This window comes from Pongo abelii, chromosome 11 (genome assembly GCF_028885655.2).
Source record: "Pongo abelii isolate AG06213 chromosome 11, NHGRI_mPonAbe1-v2.0_pri, whole genome shotgun sequence".
Classification (NCBI taxonomy): Eukaryota; Metazoa; Chordata; class Mammalia; order Primates; family Hominidae; genus Pongo; species Pongo abelii.
In genome coordinates this window covers 58,978,077-59,005,750 of record NC_071996.2, presented here as the reverse complement: position 1 = coordinate 59,005,750, position 27,674 = coordinate 58,978,077, and the positions used below count along the sequence as shown (strand labels likewise).

General features: G+C 37.7%; 1 protein-coding gene and 1 long non-coding RNA gene across 3 annotated transcripts in view; both read right to left on the bottom strand.

The window, feature by feature from the left end:
• GPD2 (glycerol-3-phosphate dehydrogenase 2) overlaps window positions 1-27,674 on the bottom strand; it is a 145,319-nt gene that overhangs the window by 35,365 nt on the left and 82,280 nt on the right. For both annotated transcript variants that reach the window (XM_024243243.3, XM_024243242.3), the window contains exons 7-8: window positions 1,208-1,372; window positions 231-375 (exon numbers count right to left, since the gene is read on the bottom strand). In XM_024243243.3, coding sequence (XP_024099011.1) covers window positions 231-375; window positions 1,208-1,372 — 310 coding nt within the window. The remainder of the gene's footprint in view (window positions 1-230; window positions 376-1,207; window positions 1,373-27,674) is intronic.
• On the bottom strand, window positions 1,383-18,940 carry LOC129057999 (uncharacterized). The gene is made up of 3 exons (XR_008522812.2): window positions 16,905-18,940; window positions 10,112-10,182; window positions 1,383-9,836 (listed from the first exon to the last, which is right to left on the bottom strand). It is a non-coding gene; the product is annotated as an uncharacterized LOC129057999 (long non-coding RNA).

The following is a 27,674-nucleotide window of genomic DNA, read 5'->3' as shown; positions in this document are numbered from 1 at the left end:
AAAAATAGATCCCAAAGCATTAACCTTTAGAAACGAGTATTGCTGTAAGTGGCTAAAACTTCCCAAGTCTGGTTTATATTTTGTATTTTGGAAGAGTTCCTTTACTCATTTCTCCTGATTTTGAACAGCAAGTTAGACCATCTATTGTTATGCTAGAAGAAGAAATAAACCAGACAATCTCTCCTGACCCTCTTTCTCGGGTGACAACTGCCACATTGGAAGACAATTACCTGTAATAACCAGGCATCACAATATGGACACCAGCACTTGGCTGGCAGATAGCTGCTGCGTCTTTATCATCCATTTTGCGCACAGAGTCCGTGAAAGGTCCCGTGGCATTGATAACACATTTGGCTCTCACGTCAAATTCCTGCCCTGTGAAAGAAAGTGGCATCAATCACACACCCCATTTGTTTCTCTGTTAATGGATGCTGTGTATTACTAACTCATTTATTAACTTAATCTCTGGTGAAGTACACTGCATATCACACTAAGTGACCTCAGCAGCTCAAGTTATTGAAGAGTCAAACAAAAGGCTCTCATTTGAGTGAATTTACCAAAAACAAGTCGGAATTGAAGAAAGAAAAGCATTCCACTTTCTCATTATGGCTTTTGTTGATCTTATAAGTGCCCAGCGTCAAAGCACCACACATGAAAAAGTAGAATGAGTAAATAAGCCACTTTCTCCTGAAAACTCAAATGTGTGAGCAGCATTGCTGTGAGAAAATGTATATCATAGAGCTTTTGTTCAAGAAACGATATAATTTGGAAACTGCCTACCTATATGGCACTAGAGCCAGGGCAATAATGAAAATCTAAATAAAGTTAAAGATGATTCACTTTAACAACGTGTAACAATGCCTGTGTCACCCAAATGATACTTTGAAACTTGGCACATTTATTCAATTTTATTAATAACATGTTTTTGTAAAGAAAAAGGAATCCATTCATAGCCGTGGGAATTTGGTGGGCATTTTATTATTATCATTATCATTATTACAACTATAATACAAAGGGGAAAAATTGCCAAGTCCCACAAGGGAAATTTTCATGTTAAACCAGTCATTGTTGACAATAACAAATATAATGAATATGACTCTGAAGCGTGGCATAAATGAAAGACAAGTGACAGAAAAATTATAATTCAGTCATTACATAAGCTAGGCAAGATACTAAGAAATACCTACCTCCCAGAGACCTGGCATACCTGTGAGGACATCCTTGCACCGTGCGCCGCTCACACGCACTTTCCCTGTCTGGGGGTCTGTCTTCTTGAGCAAGCTCACTACCTCCATGTAATTGGCTGTGGCAGCCCCATACCTGGCAGCAGTCAGAGCAATGGCAAGGTTCATCCGTGCATCGTTATGTTGTCCTGCAGCGGGGAAAGCATCAGGGGAGGGACGGGAGTCACCTCGAGCCACGGACTGGTGGTACAAAAGTGTGTCACAACAGATATGTCACATCTGTCTCTGTCACCCAGGATATACATGATGGCTGGGCAGCTCGACAGGGCACAACTTAAAAATACACGGTCATTCTCAGCCAGGCATCTACCTGCCGCTTCAGCAAGTGCATTTCGTGTACCGTAAAAATAGTGAAAATATCCCTTTCCTACAGAGCTGACATCAATTATCTGAAAGTTAAGAAATAAGTAATTATTCTCTCAGTGTTGGAACATATGTATACGTCAGGCTTTTCCTAATACAGACAAATCGTAAGCATGAAAGTGAAGCAATTCAAAACTTTAGAATATTTGACACCCCAACTGGTGTTGATGAACAATTTTTATGTGTATGTGCTCTATCTAATATTCAAAATCAAGAGCTTAATCTTCCATAGAGCATTTCTCAGTATTCTGTAAAAGGATTTTTCCTGGTTTGAATTTTGATCAGGGCTCCTTAAAATGTAACATTTTTTTAAATCACACATAAAAGGTAAGAAATTAGGCAGGGCAAAATTTAATTACAGAACAATTCCTACCTGTATTGCTAAAGATTTATTGCTGAAAAATCCTAGTTAAAGAAAACTAAGGGGGAGGAGAAGGGGGGAAAGATGATTAATCACTTTAAAATACTGGCATCACTAGAGACTTTTTCTATTTATTATTGCCAGTGGAGCTAACGCTGACCAGGAAGAATTACTCTACATTGCAGGGGCCAGGTTCTCTGTGCCCTGAATAATTAATTATCCAGGGCTAGATGTATTGAAGCAGGGTTCAAATTCCCACACATTGGGATCAGTTCTATCAAGATAATACTGATAAAGGGATGAATTTGTAATGGATATTGTTGTTGATTTATGTTGCCAGCATACCAAACATTTAGTATAAATGGTTTATGTAAAGTTTCTTCCTTGTGATTCAGTCTGTGCAGGGCTAGCAGCACTACAGAAGTAATCTGTTCCAGCTAAAAGGGCAAAGTTATAAAGAGAGAATCAATGACTGAAGATTCTGCTGCCCCTCCCCACAAACGTCTTATTCTGAAACCACTGAACTAATATAATCGGCTAAGAACCGTCCCCCCAAAATTAAATGCTCTATCAAGTGGAGAACTTATGTTAAACCTCAACATGCAAAATAAGGAGTTATTTTGTCTAACAATTAATAGAATGAAAGTAGAGGAAAGAAACAACAATGACAATAGCAGTAGTTGAGCTATAAGTGGGAAGGGTAGCAGTTCCTAGTTTCAACTCAGCATGATCCCAAAGTTGCTTAAAATCATAAGTATATTTGAAGTTAAGCTTAAGAAATCAATTTTTATTAATGTAGGGTTCCTTGCTTAAAATTGGATACATTTTATAAAACTAAATGCACGAAAACAGTCCCAAGAAACTAAATAAAATTTCCATTATAGATCTTCTCCTTAAATTAAGAAAAGAACACAGTACCCACCCCACCCAATCTTTCTGGTTGATTTATATATCTAACAAGGAAACACCCTGCCCCACAAAGGCACATATCTGGTAGTACAAGAAATCCAAGTCATGCTTGCTCTCACCATAGGCATAGAGAAATGCTCACCCATCCAGGTGTGCCTTGAAGCCTCTGGAAAGCCATGTGTAAATGAAATATTTTAAATCCTAAATGAAGTCACTATTTAAAGGAACCAGGCAAAAATTCCATTTATGAAATGATAGTTCCTTTAGAAAATAGTTACACATTCATCTGACTCTAAGGTGACTTTAAAAAGATAAAATTTTCTTTTAATATATGTTTAAAATATAAAATCTCATTGGAGCAGTATAGGTTACAGTTCTTCAAGCTCTGTTGCTTCCATACTAACAAATGTTCCCTAATTAGCATCTAAATCTGAATATGACTGAAGGTAAGCAAGGTTAACTTCAGTTTAAAATGTGAGGTGGAAACAAGTTCTTATGGTCCTTGTTTTTCTATGTCCACTCCCCAGTTCCCAGCAGCAGCTGTCTTGACTCAAATCTGAGATGTCACTTACACAAAAAGGCCATTCATGATATGATCCTCATCTGCCATGGTTCATACTACCTAGAATTGTGAAATTATTTGTAGCTCCCTGAACATTCATGTCATTTCCCACCTTGCCTTTACACACACTTATTCTTCTGGCTGGATACCATCCTGGAAGTTCTGAGAAACCTCTGTTCATCTCTCATGATCGAGTTCAAATGTCTAGTTCTGCATCTCCTGGAGGGATGCAGAAAGTCTCCCTTTATCTGCATCCTTCCAGGGCAAAATTATTCACTGCTTCCTCTGGGTCAACATTTTATCTTGTATACACCTTTTTAAATAGTCTTTATGATACTAGAATCATCCATGTGTCCATCTACTTACAAAAATGAAAATCCTTTGTTATGAGTCAGGCACTGTGACAAATGCAGGGAATATAACTGAGAAAGATACAGGGTGATCTCTACTTCATGAAACTTACATCCCATTGTAATTACTGTACAATTCCCACATCTCAAGAGAAATTAGAAAGGCTTACTTGTTTGTCTTTGTTTTTTTTCTAGTTATTATCAGGTACAGAATACGTTTCCAATTACTGTTAAGTTTATCCTAATCCCATTCGCTGTGTTAAACAAACAGGTATTGAAATTCTTATATCTCTAACTATGGGATGGAATACTTTCTCTTGTTAAAGAAATTTCAGACTTCAGTAAGTTGGTGGCAAGAAATGTGACAGAGACATAAATGTGTAAAATCTGAATTTAACCCCAAACTAGGCCCTATATTTATGTTGAATAAGTGGGAGGGAAGCAGAAATAGTTATGAGTGATTCCCTCAGGACTTATCCCAGAAGGTATCCCTTGCTTTGCAGGGAAATGCAAGTACAGGTATTATTAGCTCCCAAAACTTGAGGAGCAAGTAATCTGATGGTACCCCCAAGCCCTGGGCCTCACACCTCCACCCAGCAATCCTCGTCTTCCCAGACATTCAGCTTAATCCATTTACCTCCTTGGATGCAGGGTAAACCTCCTCCTCCCCTACCCACATGAAATCTACCCCTTACCCTGAGATACCCAGATGCTCACAGTGTATGCTTCCTGAGATATACGTGATATATTTTCATTATTCCTAACTAATTTCCCCAACCCTCTTTCCTGACATTTTGAAAGGTAACTCTATGCCTCCTGTAATTTTTATTCTGGAGAAAAAAGTTTTTGACAACACTGCATGCCATTGGAATGTGATACAATAATCCCAAACCCCCACCTAACTGATCTGCTTATTAAGTTTAGATTTTCAAAGCTGTTTCCTTAGAGCCAGGCAACATTATACTGTTTTTCACTAATCACCGAATAGCTTTACATTGGCACTTACACAAGGACCCAGACGGGAACTGTGAAAATCTGTTTCCGACTCTGTTCTCTTTTGCACTTGAAATCTTGCATATGTGCACATACTGAGCTTACAACTCATAGGAGAGGAAGCACACAAGAGGTGGAACTATAACTGTTTTCCCTTGTTTAGAGAAACAAAATATAAAATCTACCCACCAAAAAGAATGAAGATTGATGGTGGTAGAGAAAACTTTGTCTTAATCCTCAATGACCTTGCACAGAGCAGAATAAGAGATATTTTAAGTGAAAAATGCAGGACCACACATATTTTAGAATGTAATTGTCTAAAAGATAGGCCTCAAATATAAATATTTTGGAGACAGCAATATTGCTCTCCTCAGAGTCAAAGTTTGGCAACTATGTTAACATGCAAAATAGCTCAAAAAAAGAAAAATAATCACTGATGTATAGAGTATGAAGAATGAGTAAATATGAAAAAAACACAGGTATAAAACTATCTGGGATTTTCTTGTTTCTTCAGGTCTAAAACTCTGAGGCATGACAGTCTACATACAAGCTTCCTTTTAATATAGCATACTTTTAAATGATATGCTTATCACAGACTTATTGATCCGATATCTACCTGCCAGTATAGAAATTCTATTTGTTAGAAAAAGTGGTTCTCAATTAGAATAGCATCTGTCCATAACTTCATCAATTAAAAACTGCCACTGTTGAAATGTTGAGAATATTTCCTCCCATGTCCCTGTGTCCTGACCTGAGTCTTGTGCAATCGCTTTGACTACTTCAAGAAAGGTGAAAAATGATGCTGGTAAGAAACGATACCTCCCTAAAGCTTTAATCTCATTTCTAACTAAATTTATTCCCCATGCTTCATTGTCTCAGACTGAGAGTGTCACAGTGACCTCTCTGGCAGCTCCCCCTTAGAGGTCTAGCAAAGATAATTCAAAGGCTAACCTACCAAACTCAAGCTGATTTAATATAACCACTATATTCAAAATGTCCCTTTCTGATTGGAAATACTCAGGTAAAGGCAGGGCAAAATAGGGATGTGTGTGTGGTGTGTGTGTGTGAATGAGTGTGTGTAGGCATGCGTGTGTGTGTATGCACGTGTGTGTGCACAATCACACGTACTCACATGCATGCACGTAAGGGGATTATTTTGCTTTAAGGTATGATGTGTAAACTTAAAAAGGAAAACTCAAAATAAGAACCCACTCTTCATGGTGAATTGTGATAACAATGCAATTTTCAAACATAAACCATTTACAAAAGTGATTGTTTGTGTGAGGAGTGACAGGGGTCAGGGAGGCATATGAGGCAGTTTAGGGAGAATGTACCTTAAAACATATTGTGGAGAATGGCTCTGGCCTTAGAATGATTGAGTTGCAACTTTTGGTTGTTTCATTAACATGGCTGGGGGAATGTGGGTGATATACTGTACTGCTTTGGGCTTCAGTGTCCTATAAAAGGAGATGAGCCGGGTACCTCTGAAATTATACAATGCATGCAATAGCTAATTGTTAATAATTACCTATCCCTTTCAAGATCTCATTTCAACCTTTTCCCACCTCTGGTTTCTCTGACTTTCCCCCAGCCTATCAAAAAGAGACTGGGCATCAGTAAAGCCTAAAAGATAAGTGTTTCATCAAGGAAATCAGAAATCATACACTTCCGTTAGATCTATAAACTTTGATTTGATTAGCTTGTATGGGCTATATAATATATTGCAAAAATTGTCCCAATCCTTCACCCCTCCCTGTAGCCATGCCCTTTGCCTTGAGTCCTCACAGTTCCCCACTCTGACTCTCGACTCACCCATGTGAAATTGTTTTGGCCAACAGAATGTTGGTAAACGTGACAAAAACAGAGGCTCAAAACAGCACTTGTATGTTTCTGCTTGTGCACTTGTCCTCCGCCAATGTCATTAAAAGGACTTGCCCAGGCTAGCCTAATGGTACCAGGAGGAAGATGACAGTAAATGTTGAGTCGCCCCCTGAGTTAAAGCCATCCTACTTCAGCTGACAGACAGCCAACACCTCCACAGAGGAATGCAAGTTCAATGGAGAACAGAAAATAACCCTGCCCCCCCAGACTATATCAGAAGAGCCACCTGATGAGCATTCCAATGCATGTACAATAAACCCTAATTATTTTTATGCTATTCACATTTGTGGTTATCTGTATGAAGAATTACAGCAATAGATAACACATAAGCAATGTAGCCAATTTTCTACTAAAGTTAATCCCCATTTACAAACAGGTTCTATCTTCAAAACTGTATGTTTGGAACTCAATTCTTTTTTCTATAGAAATACTATAAATAAAAGGTGATTCATTTGTGCCACAAGAACTACTTAGTGCATAGGGTACCTAAATAAGGGAATAAATAATGATTCCAACAGCCTCAATGCCCACCACTCCTTCACATTCGTCCTAAATTTCCAGACTGACTGCAGTGCCCAAACTCAAATAAAATATTGCTCTTCCACACCTCTGATTTCTTGATCATGTTGTCCTTACTATGTGGTACATCTTACCCAAACTGGTAAACTCAACTTTTAATCCTTCCTTTGTGAAACTTTCCCTGACTCCTTTTAGACACAATGGCCTTCCCTCTTCTGTGTTTCCAGAGAACTTTGTACATACATTTATTACAGCACAAGCTATTTTCTAAATACTTGCATGGAACATTCACTCATTTATTGATCACTTGTAATGTGCCAGAGATTGTATTAGGAACTGAGTATATAATGGACAGCCAAAGAGACACAGTTACAGACTTATGGGACATCAATTCTAACGATGTGTTCCTAAAAGAACAGAGTGCATCTTTTTCGAATTTGCTTCCCCAGTACCTGCCAAAGCCTTTGCTACCTAGCAGATATTCAAATATGAATGAATCACGATTCAGAGGCTGATCAAATAAAGGAAATGTGCTCAAGGCTTAAAGAGTCTACGAACAGTCCCCAATCCCTCAACCTCCATTCAACTATGGTCATGGGATCAAGGGGGACTATTATCTCTCTACCTAGCTACCCAACAGACAATGGAAATAGAATGTCTTCAACCACAAAATCTTTGGTGAAAACATAAGCAAAGGGAGGAGGCTAGTGATAAAGTTAAGGTAGCAGGGTTTTTGGTATATGATTAAGACGGTAAGTGGCAGATTAACGGATATTTTTAACAAACATTTTGGGGGGTACACATTATGAACCAGGCATGGTCAAGGTACTAGGGAACCACTGATTTAGGGAGAATAAGATTACCTTGGTCTCTGTCCTATGGAACCTCATTCTAATGAGGAAGACCGATAAAATCAAACAGATTAATAAGAACATTGTTATTGCAATAATGGCAATACAGGGAAAAACAGAGGACAGGGAGAACAAATCCCTAGGGCAGGGGCTATACTTTGGACAGGCAGTTACAGAAAGTGTTCAAGTTAAGCAAGAATTAAAGAAAATTCATAAAGCAGGCAATTAAGTTCTAACAGAAAGACCACTTACATCACTGCTAATTTACATTACATTCAAAGCTTATATAAAATATAAAGAACTAGAAATGTGACTATGGTATTAATACAACCTCAATGTGTTAAGTGCCTGGCAAAGATGATTTTTTCTTTCATTTATACTTTAAAATATTCACCTATGTTTTATGTATATTTATCAGGAGCTAAGTTTAAAAATCTTCCTGGGTTGATGTACATTTTGGCAAAAAATGTCTTCTAGTATAGACTGGTGAAACTCAAAATAAAAGCATAATATTGCAAGCTTATGAATTGGAGTAATTTGCTGTCACCTATCCATACTACAGTTCTGAAGCAGGGACACCTGTTAGCAGTGAGCATGTAATCATTTTTATTATTAAATACAAAGGTACAATTAAATGCAGGCACAGGATGTGACCTGCATCATAATTCTACAGGTCTTTCCCTTCACAACATCCTTTTCATTATCCTGGGCCTTTTGTTCCTTCATGTTTCTTTTATCTCACCCTAAGTTCTGAAATAAGCTATTTGCAATCTCAATAATTAGCAATCGGGGTGGATCTGTGGTCTGGCCCCATACAAACGAAACATTGTGAAGTTCCTTAACATGATATATTTAAGTACATAAAGTTTCTATACCCTCAGGACTTTCCTCTCTTGAAAAAGTTTTAAATGAATCTAATGAAAAGTAAGTTTTCTCCTTTTAAGACACTTAGAAGCTAGAGCTGAACAAAAATGAAACCACATTTAAACAGCAAGCAACAGCATGCTTTGGGTATTCATTAGCTATTTCTGTACAAAAATGTTCTACACATTAGTTTACAATGAAGATTCCTTGTGCCTTTCCCAGGACAATCCATTCTCTCTCGACCACAGCCAAAAAAAAAAAACAGCATTTTATACGTTTAAGGAAGAAAAAGGAAAAGGGAGCAATGTGACAAAATTAATTGAAGTGAAGTTGGAAAGTCAGGAAGCAAGACATGCTATAGAGATCTTTCACAGGCTATCCAGCTATATGGCCTAAAAACCCCTGGTAAGCTTCCTTGTTTGTGAAATGCACTAAATTCATTGATAAACCTTCTTGAAATGCCTGGCTTTGAGGGTAAAGTTATTTCTTTACTGAGAGCAGCAGTCTAAATTGCATGGCATCTTAAGCCCAGGAAACTGTCCTGAGGATGCTTGAAATTAATTATTTTTGTAAATATTTATTGAACACCCACTATGCACCAGGCACTAAGCTAAGTACTACTGTGGGGAACAGAAATTGAAAGAGATCAGAATGGCCTAGCTGTCCTGGAACAGAGATACAAGAGCAAATTTACAAGTCTAATGTGGAGGAGTCACATGCTCCCAAAAGTCTTTCGATTTTCTAGCACACTTCCTTTCTCCTTCCTCTGCAGTTTTCTTAAAATATTACCAAACAGCATTGTACACATACCTTATTTTCTCTCTTAAGTTAAAGATTTACAAAGCTTCTTTCACAGGTGTATATGCTGAAGTTCAAGTCCCACATCTATGAACTATGAAATCTCATGCTAGTTGCTTCATCTAAGGTTTGATTTCTCAGCTATGGAAGGAGAATAGTAATGAGATTAACACAGAGTTATTGTGAGGAAGAAGTGAGATAGGTAATGATGCTATGACAAAATAGTTCTCAATAAATATTAGCTTTTATTATTAAAAGGTAAAAAGGAATTGCTGGAAAGCAAAGACTATAACGACAAGATGTGGTTATTGCCTAAAATAACTTTTAAAAACAAAAGCCCTGAAGATTTCCCAGTTCTAAATGGTTTTATTGCTCATCAATCTGGCAAGCTTTCCCTGAAATGTGTAACAACTAACCTCTAATCTCTCCACTTCATGAATACTGTTTGTTCTTCTTTTACTCCTTTTCTCTCCTCCACTTTTTACCACTGAAAAATAAAATTCTTTTTTCTGTATGTCACGAAGGATAGGAAGATGGGGAATGGTTTTTAATCCAGAGGAAAACAGTGTTGACAGGAAAACGGATTGTTTCAAAATATTAGAATTATTAAATCTTACTACAGAGGACTTCATTTTCTCTTACAAACCACAGAGCCTCTGTCACTTTTCAAAAAGGAAATCTATATTAGCTATAAATTTGGCATCCTGAGAAAATTCAGAAAACTCAAGTTCTGACCTCTTAAACAGCCAATAAATGGGTAGGTTTCCATAGCAGATAACTGTCTCATGTTTTGGTGTGGTTTGGTTTTGCTTACTAGTATCTAAACCCCTCCTCCTATCTTGTAAGCCTTTCAGAAAGGCATTCACCATCCCATAGGAGAGGAAGAATGGTCCCCTGGGATACAGGCCTTTAATCTGGCTTTGCCAGTCAGATGCTCTCAACACAGACTTCAATCTAGAGGTAGTGACCCAAAGAACCTCTAATCCAGAGGTAGATGCAATGATAGCAGTACCATCCCATTTCTAGGGGCAGCAGCAATAGAGGTGTCAGCAGTGGTGGCACAGCAAGACGTGACGTGATCAGCAACCAAGTCTTCGGTGCACTGGTTGTGGGTCAGGATTTTGCCTGTGGCTGTGGTTGCTACAAATCATATTTAGTCCCTTATTTTTCAAGCTAGGTCTCTGTCTTCCCAGTATTTCTGCCTGCTGCTCAATGTCCTATCAGAGAATTTCTTTTCTCTTTAAGTCAACCAGATTTTTTATTTTTCCTGTCTGCAACAAAAACCTGAGCAAGCCCTAAACCCTCATCTCAGTATCCTCATTACTCAAGCCACAAGGTGGAACTTGATCTCTCAGGGTCCTCCAATTTTATAAATTGCAATTTACAAAATTTCAAATAAGCCAACTGAAAACTCAAGAATTGAATTATATAACAAGTCAAAAGAAGCCCTTTGATGTAACTAAACCATCTTTCATAATAGGACTGGGAAAAGCAAGTGAATCCTTTCACTTTCACAGAACCATCTTTTCAGTCCTCTTTTCCTCATTTGTGTGTGAGTACATGCACACAACTTTTTACAAAATGCTGGAATGGCTCAACCTGCCCCAGGGGTGATTTCGAGTGTGAGCTACATAATAAACACATGGAACCACGTGCCAAGGACCAGCTGGGGAATTCTAACTGGAGGCAGCCTTTTGAGAGAACCTTTATCTGTTTCATGGTAAGTCTTGTACCTTATCAGATTTCTCTCTTTAATCACAGGAAGATTCCACACCTTATCAAATTGTTATCAAATCAGTCTGACCTGAACCCAACGTCCTGATTGTCTGAAAGGAATGTGTACTAGGGCATTTACATGAAAAGCAGGCTAACTCTTGGCCCCCATCGGAGAGCACTGATGCTGGAGACTCCGAATGTGTGAGTTCAGGACCCAACCTGCCACTAACTCAGGTTCTGGGGACGTCCCTTTCCTCATCAGAGTCTGTTTCATCTATAAAGTAGGTCTAACAACAGCCTCTCTACCAAGCCCCCAGAGCCGCTGAAATAATCAGATTTCAGCATATGTGAAAGCATTTGTAAACTGCAAAGCATTATAAGAATGAAGCTAATATTAACAGATTGCCTTCTACTACATTTACCTTCCTTCTCCTTTTGTTAAGATAACCTTTTATTTAATACCTCAATCATAAACATTCCTCAGTTATCAGAATAACATCTCTCAGCAACCCAGATTCAATGTTTATTTGGAAACTTTATATGGGGCTTGAGACTCTAAAAGATGAAATGAAAAAGTCAGAATTTAATTATCTTTTTAACTATAAAAGCAAAATATTCAGACTTACTTGACAAAGATATCTTTAACAGATATTGTTTTTTAAGCTATAGTTTAAACCATTTCATTGCTTCTGCTTGAACTCTATAGTTACTAGGCAAAATCCTGATCTTTTTTTTTTTTTTTTTGAGATGGAGTCTCGCTCTGTTGCACAGGCTGGAGTGCAGTGGCGCGATCTTGGCTCATGGCAAGCTCCCCCTCCTGGGTTCACGCCATTCTCCTGCCTCAGCCTCCTGAGTAGCTGGGACTACAGGTGCCTGCCACCATGCCCAGCTAATTTTTTTGTATTTTTAGTAGAGACGGGGTTTCACCGTGTTAGCCAGGATGGTCTCGATCTCCTGACCTTGTGATCCACCCACCTCAGCCTCCCAAAGTGCTGGGATTACAGGCGTGAGCCACCGTGCCCAGCCAATCCTGATCTTAATTTGGTTATTCAAATAGGTTTGCCCTACTAGATTATTTTTTTTTAACAGCAATCTGAGTCATCTGTTTTACATGAATGTTTCACTTCTCATAGGAATGAATAAATTAAGGGCAGGAACTTGGTTCTATCCCCCACCATCATCTCCAAGAGTTTACCTCCTGCAAGGACAACAATGTATGGCACGTAGGAAGGTGTTAAACTATTTGTTGTCTAAAATAATCAATTCATGATTCAATAGGCTGTGAGTTGGGCTAGTGCCAATCAATTTACCAGAGCCCGATCACCCTAAGGGAAATAATAAAACAGCTATTCTGAACCTTCACAGGCAAGGTCACATGCTGAGGCAGAAGACTGAGGTGCAAATACTGTGAGAATCAACTTAATTTCACTACCTCCTAACAGCTAGTAGAATATCTGATGTCTCCCACATAAAAAGACTGAAAAGAAAGTTTATACACAATATAGTTATCAATAAAATAATGTCAAATTGCAACCACATACATCAAGTACTATGCTGGATGCTATTGACATATTTTTTAAGCCAACAAATGTGTCAATATAAAACATGTAAACATTTAAAAGAAAACTTCCCCTCAGGGGCTTGGGGGAACTACCTACAGATATAATCTCTGCCCTTTGTACTTGAAAAAGACTTTTCTAATATTATAAACAGTTTGATTCTAATCTGTACTCAATAAATATGTGAGAGTTTCAAAATAAGATAATTCAATAAATAGGCTCTAATCTCATTTCTGATAAACTATTATAAAAATTAAATAGTACCATAATACAGCTCTTTCACCAAAACAGTTTCAATGAATGTCAAAAATATTCCCTTTGTCTCTGAAATGCTGGACAATGGTGACATGTAGTAAGACTCAAATGTGAAAAACAAACAACAGAAGAACCACACCCTCATACTTCTAATCATTTCCTATAATTTCAAAATAATAATAAATTTAGAAATTATACAATGTCACAACAAATCGAAAATGTATTACTTAGTTTTACTTTCAACTATACAAGGCTGGGACATACTATGTCTATTACTAACGTTTTTCCTTCTGTTTTATAATGAATCAAATACTATGCTTTTAGTGAGTAGAGTTTCTTGCCCAGACTCCCAGCAATTTTCAAAGTCTTCCTGGAAATGCTTGCCAGTGGTTATTGTCAAAGAAAGATTCTATTAGTTTCTGAGACAGTCAAGGTGCCCTTGCCCTGTTGTAATCACTGACAACATTCAACCTGCAGGGTCAGCCCCACGCAGTCCCTGAGTCAATCCTGAGTCAATCCTGGCAGCCCCTGGCATTATACAGGGAGCCCCATCCCTCTGGAAACTGTTATCTGCCTATAAACTGTTATCTGTCTTTAAGGAACCCCTACACAAAGGAATCCTTGTGCTCACCAGTGTGCAGTCTCTCCCACCGTAGACGTCAAACAGAAGAGTTCCTGCCCCAATATCTGGTTCTCACTCTGTGCTCCTAGTTGAACTAGAACTCTGCTCACATCGGTTTGCTTAGCCAAAGCTCTAACATTCTGCTTAGCTCTTCCCTCAAGTAATGGTCTCTATCTCTCTTTTCAAGGGGATGACCTAGTGTCCTCCATAGACCCCCTCCTCTTCCCACAGAATCCTGAAGATACTGTCATGCATTTGACTCCATGGATCACTTCGCTAAGAAAACTATTAGTCTGCTTAGACCTGTGCTCAGATCCCACGCACTGATGAGGAGTGGGATGGCTATTAAGATTGCCTAGTCAGCAGAGACAGGTGGTTTGGACTGCTGCCACTCCTTGGTCTGGAAGCCTGATCAGACAGGCTAGATCTTGAGCCCTACTTGTTGCTGGTTTACTTCTCTGCCTCTACCTTAGGAGAAGCCCTGCCCTCAAATCTTGAAGAGTATGTACATTTTAAAGTCAAGAAATCTTTTAGCAGGCATAGTCAAGGTTAAGTGCTGTCACGTATAGCTGTAAATAGATTCTGTGAATTTCTTACTGCCTATAGAAAACAAGAAAAAGAGTTACTCATCGACTTTCAATCAATATCATAGCTGAGGATACGAATTCAAAGGCAATTTTACTTTTTGAGTTTTGAATTCATCTGGTCACAAACAATTTACATGTCAACAATGTTAAATTCTAATTAAGAACCAAAGCCTAAGAATCAAAGACTCAGACTATAATAGTCTACTCACCTTAAGGAGAGGGCAAAATTATAATACATTACTCCATTAAAATACAACTTAAAATACAGCATATTAATTTTCAACTTAATACACATCTCAAAACTTCTGAGGAGCACTACACAAAGATGCTTTTGTAAAACAACCTCGCAGCACTTTGACGTGACCGTATGTTCATTAAAAGGAAGTATTACTACTTACTACTTACATACATAAGGTACATAATGAATTCAGTATGTGTCTAGAGTTGGCTAATGCCATTAAAGCACATGCCAAAAGCACAGACTATAAATCAAAATGCTATTTGTCAAAGAGCTTAATATGATACAGGTTAAAAATAAATAAATAAGCCACTAATATCCTGATAGGGGATTGGTGAGGAGAGCTAAGCCTAAACTGAGACCAGGTTGCAATTGACATGCCTTTGTTCTATCTATAGCTTTGGCTATTCCTCTCTCTCTTCCACCTGGATAAGTACAAAATTAGCATGCACCAGGCATTCTTCACTCCCCAGAGGGTTTATATCTCTAACACCGCTTTAAAGACTGATATTCTTTCCAAAATGCTGACATAAACCAGTTGGGCAATCACAGATTTTTTAAAGCCCACATTACCGAAGCTTTAAAAGATCTAGATTATTCTTAAAACAGAATTCGGGAACACTTGACATTCTTTTATTAATTCACTTCCAAATCAAAGATGTAACAAAAGACAAGAAAGGGCGGCTACACAAATAAAGAGGTAAGCCACAAAGACAACTAACAAACAAACAAAAAAAAAACAAGAAAATCTGGGTAGTAGATGCTGGAGTTGTCCAAGAAATTTAAGCAAGCAGATGGATAATGTCCCATGTAATGTGCCTTCTCTTTCCCAGGTCTTTCTTTCTCTCTCTCTCTCTCTCTCTCTCTCTCCACCCCCCTCTCTTTCCCAGGTCTCTCTCTCTCTCCCCCACCCCAGGTCTTTCTCTCTCTCTCTCTCTTTTTCTTTCTTTCTTTCTCTCTCTTCTCTCTCTCTCTCTCTTTCCCAGTCTTTTTCTCTTTCTTTCTCTCTCTTTCTCTCTCTCTCACCTGGGATTCCTTCCCATCAGCGTAAAATCTCATCTAATGCCCTCATATTAATCATTCAGTTTTCTGCACCCTGAGTACCTGTATCAAGTGCTGTTTGCATTCACTGGATGCCCATTGCCTAGAGAATTCAAACTAAACTCCTCATCCTGACATACCTTGTCCTCCATGATTCAGGCCCTACACCACCCTACACTCAAGCTCTACACAACTGCTGCCTGTAATTCCATGGGTCTGCATGCTTTGGCCACAGTGTTCCCTGTCAACTTCCTCCCCCACTGACTTTACCTGGCCATACTACCCTTTCTTAAAATTTAGCAAAGCATTACTTACTTAAGGAAGCTTTCCTAGATTCTCCCACACACATACCCATATTAGGTATATGCTCGTCACAGAACTTCTCACAGGCAACCATAAATCAGTGATTTCCTTGTCTGTATCCTCTGTTAAAGAGTTTTTTTTTTTTTTTTTTTTTTTTTTTTAAGAAAAAGCAATTCATGTTATTCTGTTCATCTCCATTACCTATCACATTAGCTGACTTATAGATGGTATTCATATAATTACTGGTACATAAATAAATGTAAATGCTAGTCATGTGAAAAAACAACTGAGAATACTATCTTACTTAGAAAGCTATAAATCTACAGATTCTTTCAACTTACTATACAAAATGCTGCTTCCTTTATAGCCATTCCAATCCTAAGACTAATACATTAAATCTAACATTGAAGAATGGAGTACAGAATTAAACAAAAGAAAATCTTACAGAGTATTGATACTCATTTTGATATGGACAGGAGGCAAGGAAATATTGGATAGAAGAAGGCAGTTGCCTGGCAAAGGCCCCACCCTCAAGCCTGGAAACCCATGGCCCTAAATGGGAACAGGCATTGCTGTTTTTGCACCCAAACATTTCCTTTTGGCCTGCCACACCCCCCCATCGTGTACCATTATAAACCCCAAACCCCAGGCTCCTCGAGCAGATGAGCAGATAACAGATAAGCAGAAGAGTGGCACAGCAGAGCAGGAGAGAAGAGAAAGAGCATTTAAATGTCAAGAAGAATTTGGCTGTGGATGGTCAGAGAGGAGATCGGCCACAGGACGGCCAAACTCCAGGCGAAGATCATATTCCCACCCCATCCCCTTTCCAGCTCCCCATCCATCTGCTGAGAGCCACCTCCACCTGGAAATAAAACACTCCGCATTTACCATCCTTCAATTTGTCTGTGTGACCTGATTCTTCCTGGATATCAGACAAGAACCTGGGTACCAAGAGGGCACTGAGCTGGTTAACGCTTTAGCTTTCTGCAGCTGGCAGAGCTAAAGGAGCATTGTGACATGCCCACTGGGGCTTCAGGAGTCACAGACAACCACCCCTAGACGCTACCATGGGTTGCAGCCCAAAAGCACTCACCCTGGCTCCTGCACCTGCCCATATGTGTGCTCCCTCTCCCATAAGGGGTTTGAACATGGTGGCCGAACAGATGAGCCACACCCATTGCACGTCCTGCAAGGGGGGTCAGAGAACTCTCCCATTCCAATTTTAAGAGTTTACATACATGCAGCAACAGTATAATGTATGCCTAGACCTACATTGGGCACACTTCAATTCAGAAGCATCACATATCAACATTCAGTCAACTTCTTCCCAATAACCACACACCATGAAATTCAGCACTGTTGACAGGAAATTTTCTCTTATCTTGGGACTTTCTGCAAATTTCTGGAGGGCAGATTTTTAAAAAACTATCTAGAGCTAATAAGATCTAAACCTGAGGACTTGCTGACAGAATCAGATTCCTTAATGCACTAAAAGGATGAATGGTGAGATGCAGGCTGGTCAAGAAGCCCTGCAATTTTGGAAGCTGCAGCTTCAGCAACAGAAACACAAGGGAGAATTCAAATACTGCTGTCAAGGTTTTCTCCAACATTTCTCCAGAACTCATAGCTCATGAGTTGATGGGGGAGAAAAAGACTGCTCAGCTTTTCATTATTTCTCTTCAACAGATTAACCAAATACACATATAGAAACCACCACAATCTAGCTAAGTGCTCTTTAGGGCTACATGCTATGAAATTTCTGAAGGATGCCTGTTTTACTCTGGACAGAAAGAAAACAACAATGAGAGTGGTCACAACCCACTGCACCGAGAGAAACATTCTGCACTCAGTGACTGCTGCTTCCTTCAGCCTTAGGAAACTTCCCTTCTTGTGAAGGGTGAGGAACAATTTGAAAGTCTGGAGTAACTTCATTCTCTCCCGCCCCCGACCACCCCTCAGGCCTTTAGGCTTTAGGCCTCGCCTGCTGACACAGCTCTTCTAGCAAACAGAGACTCCTTTCTGATGCACCACTACAGTTCTTTCACAATATAAATTAGAAAAACTTTTATGACAACTAATCCTTATTTGTGATTCTGTCCAATACTAGACAAATCATGATTTCTATATCCAATGTGGGTCACGGAGGAGGAAATTAGGGAATTTACTTTTTCCCAAGCCCTCTACTACCCAATGTCCTTCTAAATTCCTATAAAGCCTTTGTCAGTTATACTCAGAATTTCTGACTTGGTTTCATCCAGTTTCTGGGTGGCAGTGCCCTCTACTAACTCCTATTGCCACCAATAGAATAATTACAACAAAAGAGCTGCTAGGATCAGCCCCTCCTGACGGCTCTAAAATTTCAAGTTCAACATTTGTGAAAAATGGTTAAAATGCCATAATTCAAAGGGAATTTACAGGGTTAAGTTGTCTGAAACCTACTGGTCAAAAAGTGCAGATAACAAGGAAAAAGTACCTCCTTAAAATTTAATGGTGGGGGAGCACGTGGGGAGAAGAGAAAAAGTCCAATCATAGATAACCACTTGGCACACAGAAGGCCCTTGATTATACCTAGATGTAACTAAAGGCTTGTTGAACTGAGATACATAATCACAGAAAGGTAGAAGATAAAACTAAATTAAAATTTGGGGGCTGGATGCAGTGGCTCACATCTGTAATCCCAGCACTTTGGGAGGCTGAGGTGAGAGGACCACTTGAAGCCAGGTGTTCATCACCAGCCTGGGCAACAAAGCAAGGCCTTGTCTCTGCAAAGAGTTTTTAAAAAATAAAAACTAGCCAGATGTGTTGGTGCACAACAGTAGTCTTAGCTAGTCGGAGGCTGAGGAGATTTGCTTAAACTCAAGAGGTCAAGACTGCAGTGAGCTGTGATCACTCCACTGTATGCCAGCCTAGCAACTGAACGAGACTTTGTCACTTAAAAAAGTAAAAATAAAAATAAAATTAGATATATATATATATATATATAAAAAATATATTTATTAACATAAATCTATAACCTCCATCTTTGGACTGCCTCCCCAGCCCTTTTGGTGGAGTAGGCAGGGGCCTGAGAAGTGACAAGATGGGATATTAAAGGACCAAGTGGGCTCCAGGCATTGCTGGAACCTGTGGCCCTCCATTTGTCCTATGGAGGGAGGGAAAGCACCACAGTGGTCCATGCCCAGGCTAAAGGCCCCATTGTGTTGTGGAGGGCCCTCAGATTACCATTCTGGGACTGAGAAGGGCAGTGCCCTTCCTGGCTGGGTGGGAACACTGCAGCTGGCCTCCAGGAGTGAGCTCCAAGGTGCAGACTCAGTGGCCTCAGTCCAGATCTCGTTGATGGGCCACTTGTGGCCTCCACATGCAGGTGCCACATGACATCTGTGGCCTCAGCCTGGCTCTTAAGAGAAGGTTCGGCTTTGCTACAGACAGCTGGTTTTGCAAATGAGACACCTCGGTTTTTGTTAGAACCATTTTAAAGTAAATGAAAAGAAATTCTCTACTGTCAGGACCAGTGCTGATGTGCAGAAAATACCCTTGCATCTTCTGGAGAGAAGTGCCACAAAGCCTGGGGTTGCTACAGTTGCCGCTTACTCTCCTGTCTGTGTTCTCCTGACCTCAAGGGGTGAGAACATCAAAAGCATCAACCAGCAGTAAGGAGTACATGTGGAGTTTCAGCAGAAATCCCCCTTCCCAACACTGACCCCAATCTGTGGATTTCAAATATATATATTTTTAAAGGGGGCAGGGGTGAATTAATACTATTCATATTTGGGATGGGATAGGGAGAAGACCAAGGTAACATTAAACAGTAAATGCAGCAAATTAAAATAATTAAACTTCAGTGAGTGAAGTGTTTAATTGCATCTAGCTATTTACGTCACTTTAAATATTACTCTAAATTGTATATGTATTTCATTATGTTTGTGTTAATAATGTTTATGCTTGGTTTTTTAAAAATAGAGTCTTAAGCAAAGCACCGTGGTGCATGCCCGCAGTCCCAGCTACTTGGGAGACTGAGGTAGGATAATCACTTGAGCCCAGGAGTTAAAGTCCAGCCCAGGAAAAAAAGTGAGGCACTGTCTCTGAAAACATAAAAAATAAACAAACAGGGTTGTTTGCTACTTTAAAAAATTGACGTAATTGAGTGGAGAAATATGTTTCTCTCTCTTTGCTCATACTTAAGGATAATGAAAATACCAATTTTACCAAAATCTGTGATGAGAAAAAGAAATATACAAGTAGAAGACAGAGGAAAAAGGCAAAAATATACATATCAATCTGGCTTTATATAATAGACATGTTTCAATCTTGTTTTATACAACAGACATGTTTCTTACAATTAGCATGGACTATTATCTATTTATTTAAATGCTGTTGGAAGAGACAACTATTGAAAATAATAAATTGGGTTTATTTTATTCTTTTATTAGAATGAGAGTAGTCAATTTATCCAATTTGTAAGTCCTGAGTATATTCAGATTAGTTTTTTAATGATAATGTATTTTTACCTTCTTTTTCACTAAAATGGTTCTGAGGTAACTATTGAAGTACAATGCTTTGCACACGGGGAATTATTAAAAGAGAGAACTGCCTGTGAGCCGCTTCTCAGTTACCTTTCAGACTTCAACCTTCTTAAGGAAAATAAAACACAAATCACCAAATCCATTCTTTGTAGGATTTCTCGGGTTAAAAACTAAGAAAATTTAAAATTCCTGGGAAATATGAAGTTTCTGGTGTACTGATTTACCTGATCTATCCCAGGTAAATCAGTTACATGTTAATCATCTTCGACATAAAAATATCAAGTACAAATTATTTGATATTGCTTTTAATTTGGTAGTTGCTTTCATTATTATATACTTTTATATTTTATTCTCAAATATTTATTCTTCTGAATAGATAGCAAATCATATACTAGTAACACTTTCCAGTGAATGCGAGAGTATATATTTGGTTTTGAACAGAAAAGGAGCAATAGTTATTTAACTTGTGTGGGAGGTTAGTTGCGTGTGCCTATATGTTTTTTAATGTGCAAAGATGAGTTAAAAAAAAATAGGTGTTGTGTGGTTCATGCTTGTGAGTGGATATAATGATCTACAGAGGGTTTTACTAATATAAGTGTGATATGAGTAAGTACTAATAGTAATAATGAAACTAGTTTGAAAATTCACATTCTAAAATAGTAATCTATTTGGCTCCAGAGAATATAATCTACACCAAGGTGTTAGTTATATTTATAAAAACTACGTACCGAAGACTTTTTTTCACAGTTTTTTTTTTATTACATTTCCAAGGCTTGGTAGTTGAAACTAAAGTGTGGGGCTTTTTAATTGAAGAGATATTTTTATTACTGCCATTCTTTGTGAGGTTAGATGCTTAATACCAGGCTGGCTTTCCATTACACTAAGAAAGCTGCTGTGTGTTGTCTGCACAATAACTCCAAAATTGATTTAATTATTAATTTTTTACTCTCTTTCTTCCTTTTCCCAAACAGGTATCTGGGCAAAGACTCCTGATCCTCTTGAAAGAATGCTAGAAAATATGTGAAGAATGGGTACAGCAGCAAGAAAATAGGGACTCTGCCAACAGATACATGAGGCATTATATTGTCCACACGATAAAGTAGTAAGAAAAATTAGTTCCTGAAGAACAATCTTTATAGCTTCCTGAAGACCAATCATTATCGCCTTTTATTTCCCATTTATTTCCCCAAATTGCAATATCAATTATTTCCTTCTCTCCTTGTTTCCAAATGTGACCTATAAGATTTTGTTTCTGAAGGAGAATTACTCTGAGACGAATTCATTAGATAGTTACTGCAAGCTTCAAAATGCAGTATTTTTAAGCACGGCTTACATTTCTTGGGCATGTGTTCTCTGAATGTCTTTGAAACAAAAGCAGAAAGTCCCTCAAACTTTTATATCTTAAACTTAAACTACAATTAATTAGCTTTATCTCTAAATTTTAAAAAATGTACCATTAATATAAAGCATATCAACACAAATTTTACCAAGAAGTATAATTTCACATATTAGTATAAGACAGACTCATCTATTTAAAAGACTATAACTGATAGAAGCACTTAGTCTAAGCATATTAGCATTCAATGCAAGCAAAGTTACGAACCAGATTTTAGCAAATTTCAACAAATCACAGCATATTTTACATAATGATAAGAACAGCATTTGAGACTCTCTGATTAATTTTAAGCTCTCTATACAGATCAGACTAGTGGATGTGTCATTGTTTTGTGGTATCCAAAGAAAGGAAATAAGATTTTATTTTCACTTATAAAAAGAAAAATAATTTGAAAGTGTGGTTTATTGATGGCTAAGGCTGTATGAACAGGTATATTTTGATCTAAGCAGTTAACATGGCTATGAAATGTAATTCCATAAAAGTTGGCCCCTGCTTTTAAATTCACCTTTTAAAATTTTGTGGCCTCTTATACTTATGGAAAGCAATATATACTCTATTAGGTGAAAAAAGCATGGCACTACTACCACCTACAAAATGGTAGGGAGAGCAAAAACAAGTGTACATATAATAAACACATATGCATACATACTTTAAAAGAATATACCAAAATCCTAAACAAAATTTTTAAGTTAATTTTAAAGGAGAAGGAGGGAATAGGGTAGAACAAGGAAAGAAGCTAGCCTTGTTTGAATTGTCTTTGTTTACATTTTTTACTTTAAAACCCTTTATTTACATAATTTATTAAAAAAAAGCACAGTTTAAAAAAATAAATTCCTAATCATCTAAAGCAAAATGAAATTATCTGTTGTATTAAGTGGTGGCATAACCACACTTAAAGGAAATAAATATGCCAAGTCACTTTAAAAGACAGTAATTTGTCCTTATGCTCCCATTCAACAACAAAACTGAAAAATAAAATTAAACTGTTTTGGAAGTCTGATTGATAACGTTAAATAAAAACCATGTAATACTAAATTTGAAGTGGAACTGTATCTAAAAACTCAACATGTTTTTCTTCTTCACATAATTTTTTTCCTAATTTTTTCTATTGAATGGCCTAGAAATATGACCAACCAGTAGCAATGAACCTTCATAGCAAATAGACTATGGTCCCTAGTTACCATTTTCCACACGAGGGAGTCAAGTGTTACTGAAGAAATGGCTGCTTCCAAAACTAGGGCAGGAAAGTTTCAAGATGAAACCGGAGTATCCTGTCATAGCAAACAGCATAGAAATCATCACAGACCACTGACAGGGTATCAAAAGGGCTCAGGGGCCAACTGCAGGAAGTGCCCCAGGGCCAGAGACGGGCAATATGAACATCAATAATTCTGACGGATTGACATGTATCTATTAAATACTTCAAATTCATGAGTTTATGTTGACAAGCTTCCCCTCAGAAAAGGATCTCATTACATTTGGAGGATACTAAAAAAGCTAACTCATTATTTTTGAGGACAAATAAATGAAAAGAATCAAGCATTTATCCAGACTTTCCTATATACAATATACCTTAAGGTAGGCAGATAGTTGATACAGGGAAATTATAAGTAATCCAACTAGCCCATAAAGAAGGAAAAACAGAATTATAAAAGTAACATTTTATAACCCATTAACCTCTAATGAAATGCTGTAATTATCTAGGCAATAATTATAATTACTAATTTAAAAAAATTAAAAAGAGGTAAACAGACTTGTGATGGAAATTTACATCACCCATAAAGTATTTTTGACAAAACAATTTGATCTAGCCTTTTTGTTGCTAGTCACCAAAGATGTCCCATCTCTCCTCCGAAAACTATGCCTTCTGCTTTTCTTACTTTTGTAATCCCCTCTCCTTTAAGTTTGGCTGCTTTTGTGATTTACTTTAATTAACAGACTGTGGTGAAAGTGACACTGTGTGACTTCTAAGACTAGGTCAAAAGAAGCCCTCTGTTTCTGCCTTGGTCTCCTGGTGGGCTCATGGGGTAAGCCAGCCACCACATAAGAAGTCTATACCCTGTGAAAAAGTCCAAGCTAGCCATACAGAGAAGCCATGGTGAAAGAGGTGCCAGACCAAGTCGTGGCCACCCCAGCCTTCCAAGTCCAGGCACCAAACAGTAAGTAAAGAAGCCTTTAGAAGACTTCAGCCCCAGCTGCCATCTCACTATAACTATAGAGAAGGACCCCAAGTGACAACCTCCCAGCTGAGCCCATCCATCCTCAGAACTATGAGAAATAATCAATCATTGTTTTAAGCCACTGAGCTCAGGTGTTGCTTCTTATGCAGCAACAGATTAATGAGACAAGTCTACCAATTTACATCAAAGGGAAACTGTTACATAAAACCAAGAGGAAACAAAAAAAGGGACTGGAACCCTATCATTTAAAAAAGAATGAATCCACACTGGGGGCTCCAAAAGGTGGGTGGGTGGGAAGAGGGTGAGAGTTAAAAAACTACCTATTGAGTATAATGTTCACTATTTGGGTGATGGGTTCACTAGAAGCCCCAATGTCACCATTAAGCAATAATATATCCATGTAACAAACCTGTACATGTACCCCTGAATCTAAAATATAATAACAACAATAAAAAGAATGAATCAACTTATATGTAAGATTTTGTCTATTTTTTATGAGTTGGTTTTTAAAATCAGGAGCCTAATAAAGTTATGAGATTATAAGGGACATGTGAACATAACCAGATATTTGATATTAAGAAATTATTGTTGGCTGGGTATAGTGGCTCATGCCTGGAATCCCAGCACTTTGGGAGGCCAAGGTGAGAGGATCACTTGAGCCCAGGAGTTCAAGACCAGCCTGGGCAACAGAGCAAGACCCCATCTTCATAAAATTATCTATCTATCTATCTATCTATCTTAAAAAGAAATTATTGTTGAACAATTTAGGTGTGGCTGTGTTTGAAAGAGAGTTCTTAACTTTAAAGATACAGACTAAATATCCATGGATAAAACGTTTGTTATAGTGGGGAGTGGGGGAAGGGGGAAATGAGAGTATAGACTGGCCATGAGTTTATAAGTGTTTAGACATGAGTTTATAAGTGTTAAAATTGAAAGTTAATTTTATTAGTCTCATTACTTTTGCATATATTTGAGTTTTCCATAATAAAATTGGATAGCCTTTGTTGAACTATTTGGCTACTTTTTAAAAGTGTGTAACAAACTTAAAAATCAATGGTATCTGACATACTGTAGGATTCCAACTACATGACATTCTGGGAAAGGCACAACTCTGGAGACAGTGAAAAGATCATTGGTTGCCAGGGGTTGTGGGAGGGGGAAGAATGACTAGGCAGAGCAAAAAGGATTTTTAGGCCAGTGAAACTATTCAGTATGATATGGCAGTGGTGAATACATATCATTATATATTTATCAGAGCCGACAGAATGTACACCAACAGTGAAACTTCATGTAGACTACGGACTCTGGGTGATAATGATGTGTCAATGTAGGTTCATTGATTGTACAACGAATGTTTCACTGTGAGGGATGTTGATAGTGGGAGAGTCTAAATATGTGTGGGAGCAGGGGGGAAAGAGGAAGTCTCTACCTTTCTCTCAATTTTGTTGTGAACCTAAAATTTCTCTAAAAAAGTAAAGTCTTTAAAAAGAAAAAAAAAATCAATCATAGCTGAAAGAAGCCATAATGCTATAATCTTCATTTTGTAAAGTCCTTTTTTTAGCCAAAAAATAAAATTATCTTCACATCCCCATGTATCTAAAATATCAATGTAGATTTTTAGCTATGATTCCTCTTCCTTCCTGTAAAATAGAGATCATAATATCCTATCCCAGCATACATACAAAGTTGGTTCAAAGACAATTTCTGAAAAAAAAAAAAAAAAGTTTAAAAAACCACACTCTGCTACACAAATGTAAAACATTGCTGGTAGTAGGGACCATGTATTTGGCTAAATATATGGCATATATGCACAATGCCTGGCAAATAGTAGAGGTTCCATAAATATTTTTTGGATGAATAAGTAAATCAAGAGAAGAGTGGACAAAGATTTTTGATACAATAGCTTCTGCCTTTGATCCTGAATCTTTTTTAAATGGGTCAACTGAACCACAGAGCAGGAGAGGTAAATAGCTTACTATGAACCCACTAGAACTATCTGTTCAAACAACTTACATACATCCTACTACTGGAGAATTTTTAGCACTGTCTTTAAGCTTTTATATACAGAGTACAAATATGGATGACTACTATCTTGGCTTGCTGTACCTGATCAAATCTACTTTGGTGGATTTTAATTTTAAAAAAAGCAAATTACAAGAGAATGAAAGCCTTGTATTTAATACATGCTGGGCAAGTGAGCAATAAACAATTGCAAAGTTTCCTGGGGGCTATTTTGCTCTGTCTCATCATCAGGAAGCTAAAACATATGCTGGATGTTAGCCTGGGTGGACACACTGTGTCCTATTTATTCAAGGTTTCCTTTGAAGCCACAATTTATAAGTTTTGTTTCTTAGGGGTACATGTCAAACTTCATTTAGCATTAGTTGGTATCCAGATACACTGAATAGCAAAAAGGCAGTATTTGGGGGCAAAAAAAAAATATGCCTGCTATATGAGCAATGATGTCAGTTTCATTTATGTAACTCACAGAAAACAAGAGGAGAAATACAACAGGAAAGCTGACACTAGGAAATCAAGATTAAAACTATTCATTTAGTTTAGAAGTGTAAAATTGCATATGAACAAGGAGAAATATTAAAAGCAAATATGTTTTAAATCAATGTCTAAGAGGAAGGAATGTTTAGAGGAAGTTCTATTAAAATGTTATGGTTTTTAATTCTTAAACTTCAAAGATTATACTTACCCGGGGCATGTTCATATGTGCAATATTTTTCCCTTTTATCCTAAGAATGTTTGGCAAGTTTTTCTAGAAGAATCTTCAAATTTTAAACATACAAGGGGATGCTTGTGGAACTGATGCTTCACTTTGGAATATTTTCACAAAAAGTAGAAATTTGGTGGACTATAGAGTATCCATGAAATTGACCACCCAAAAATAATATGGGAGTAATGTTTTGTACTTAGAAATCATTTTGCATTTATTATAGTAGTTCATTTAAATATCAAAACAGCCTGTGAATTAGGTGTCATAAGCCTAAATTTATAGATGTGTAATGCAGAACTCAAAGTGCAGTTAAGTTTGTAAACCTAAGTCATCTCCTTCCATATTGCTGATTGATTTAAAGACCCTACAATACTTTGGAAGGTAGCTTTCTAGTATGATTGCAATGCTTACAATTCCAAAACAATTTATCATGCCATTTTCAACATTATTTTTCTAAGATTCATCTGTGTTGTTCAGTTTATAGTTCATGCACTTTCAATGCTGTGTTTTACTCCATTATGTGAACAGACCGTATATTAAATATTCATTTTCCTCTTGATGGATATTTGCATTACTTCCCTTTTTGAAATTATACCCAGTGCTTCTATGAACTTTTTGTACATATACCCTGGTAGACACATGCAACAGTTCCCCTAAAGCATATACCTACTAATAAAATTACTAGATCACAAGGTAACCCCAACTTTTCTAGGCATGTCCAACTGCTCTACAAAATTTGTATCACCTTACGTAACCATCATATAATACTTTTACAAAGTTTAAAAATAAAACTGGACAGCCGGGCATGGTGGCTCACGCCTGCAATCCCAGCAC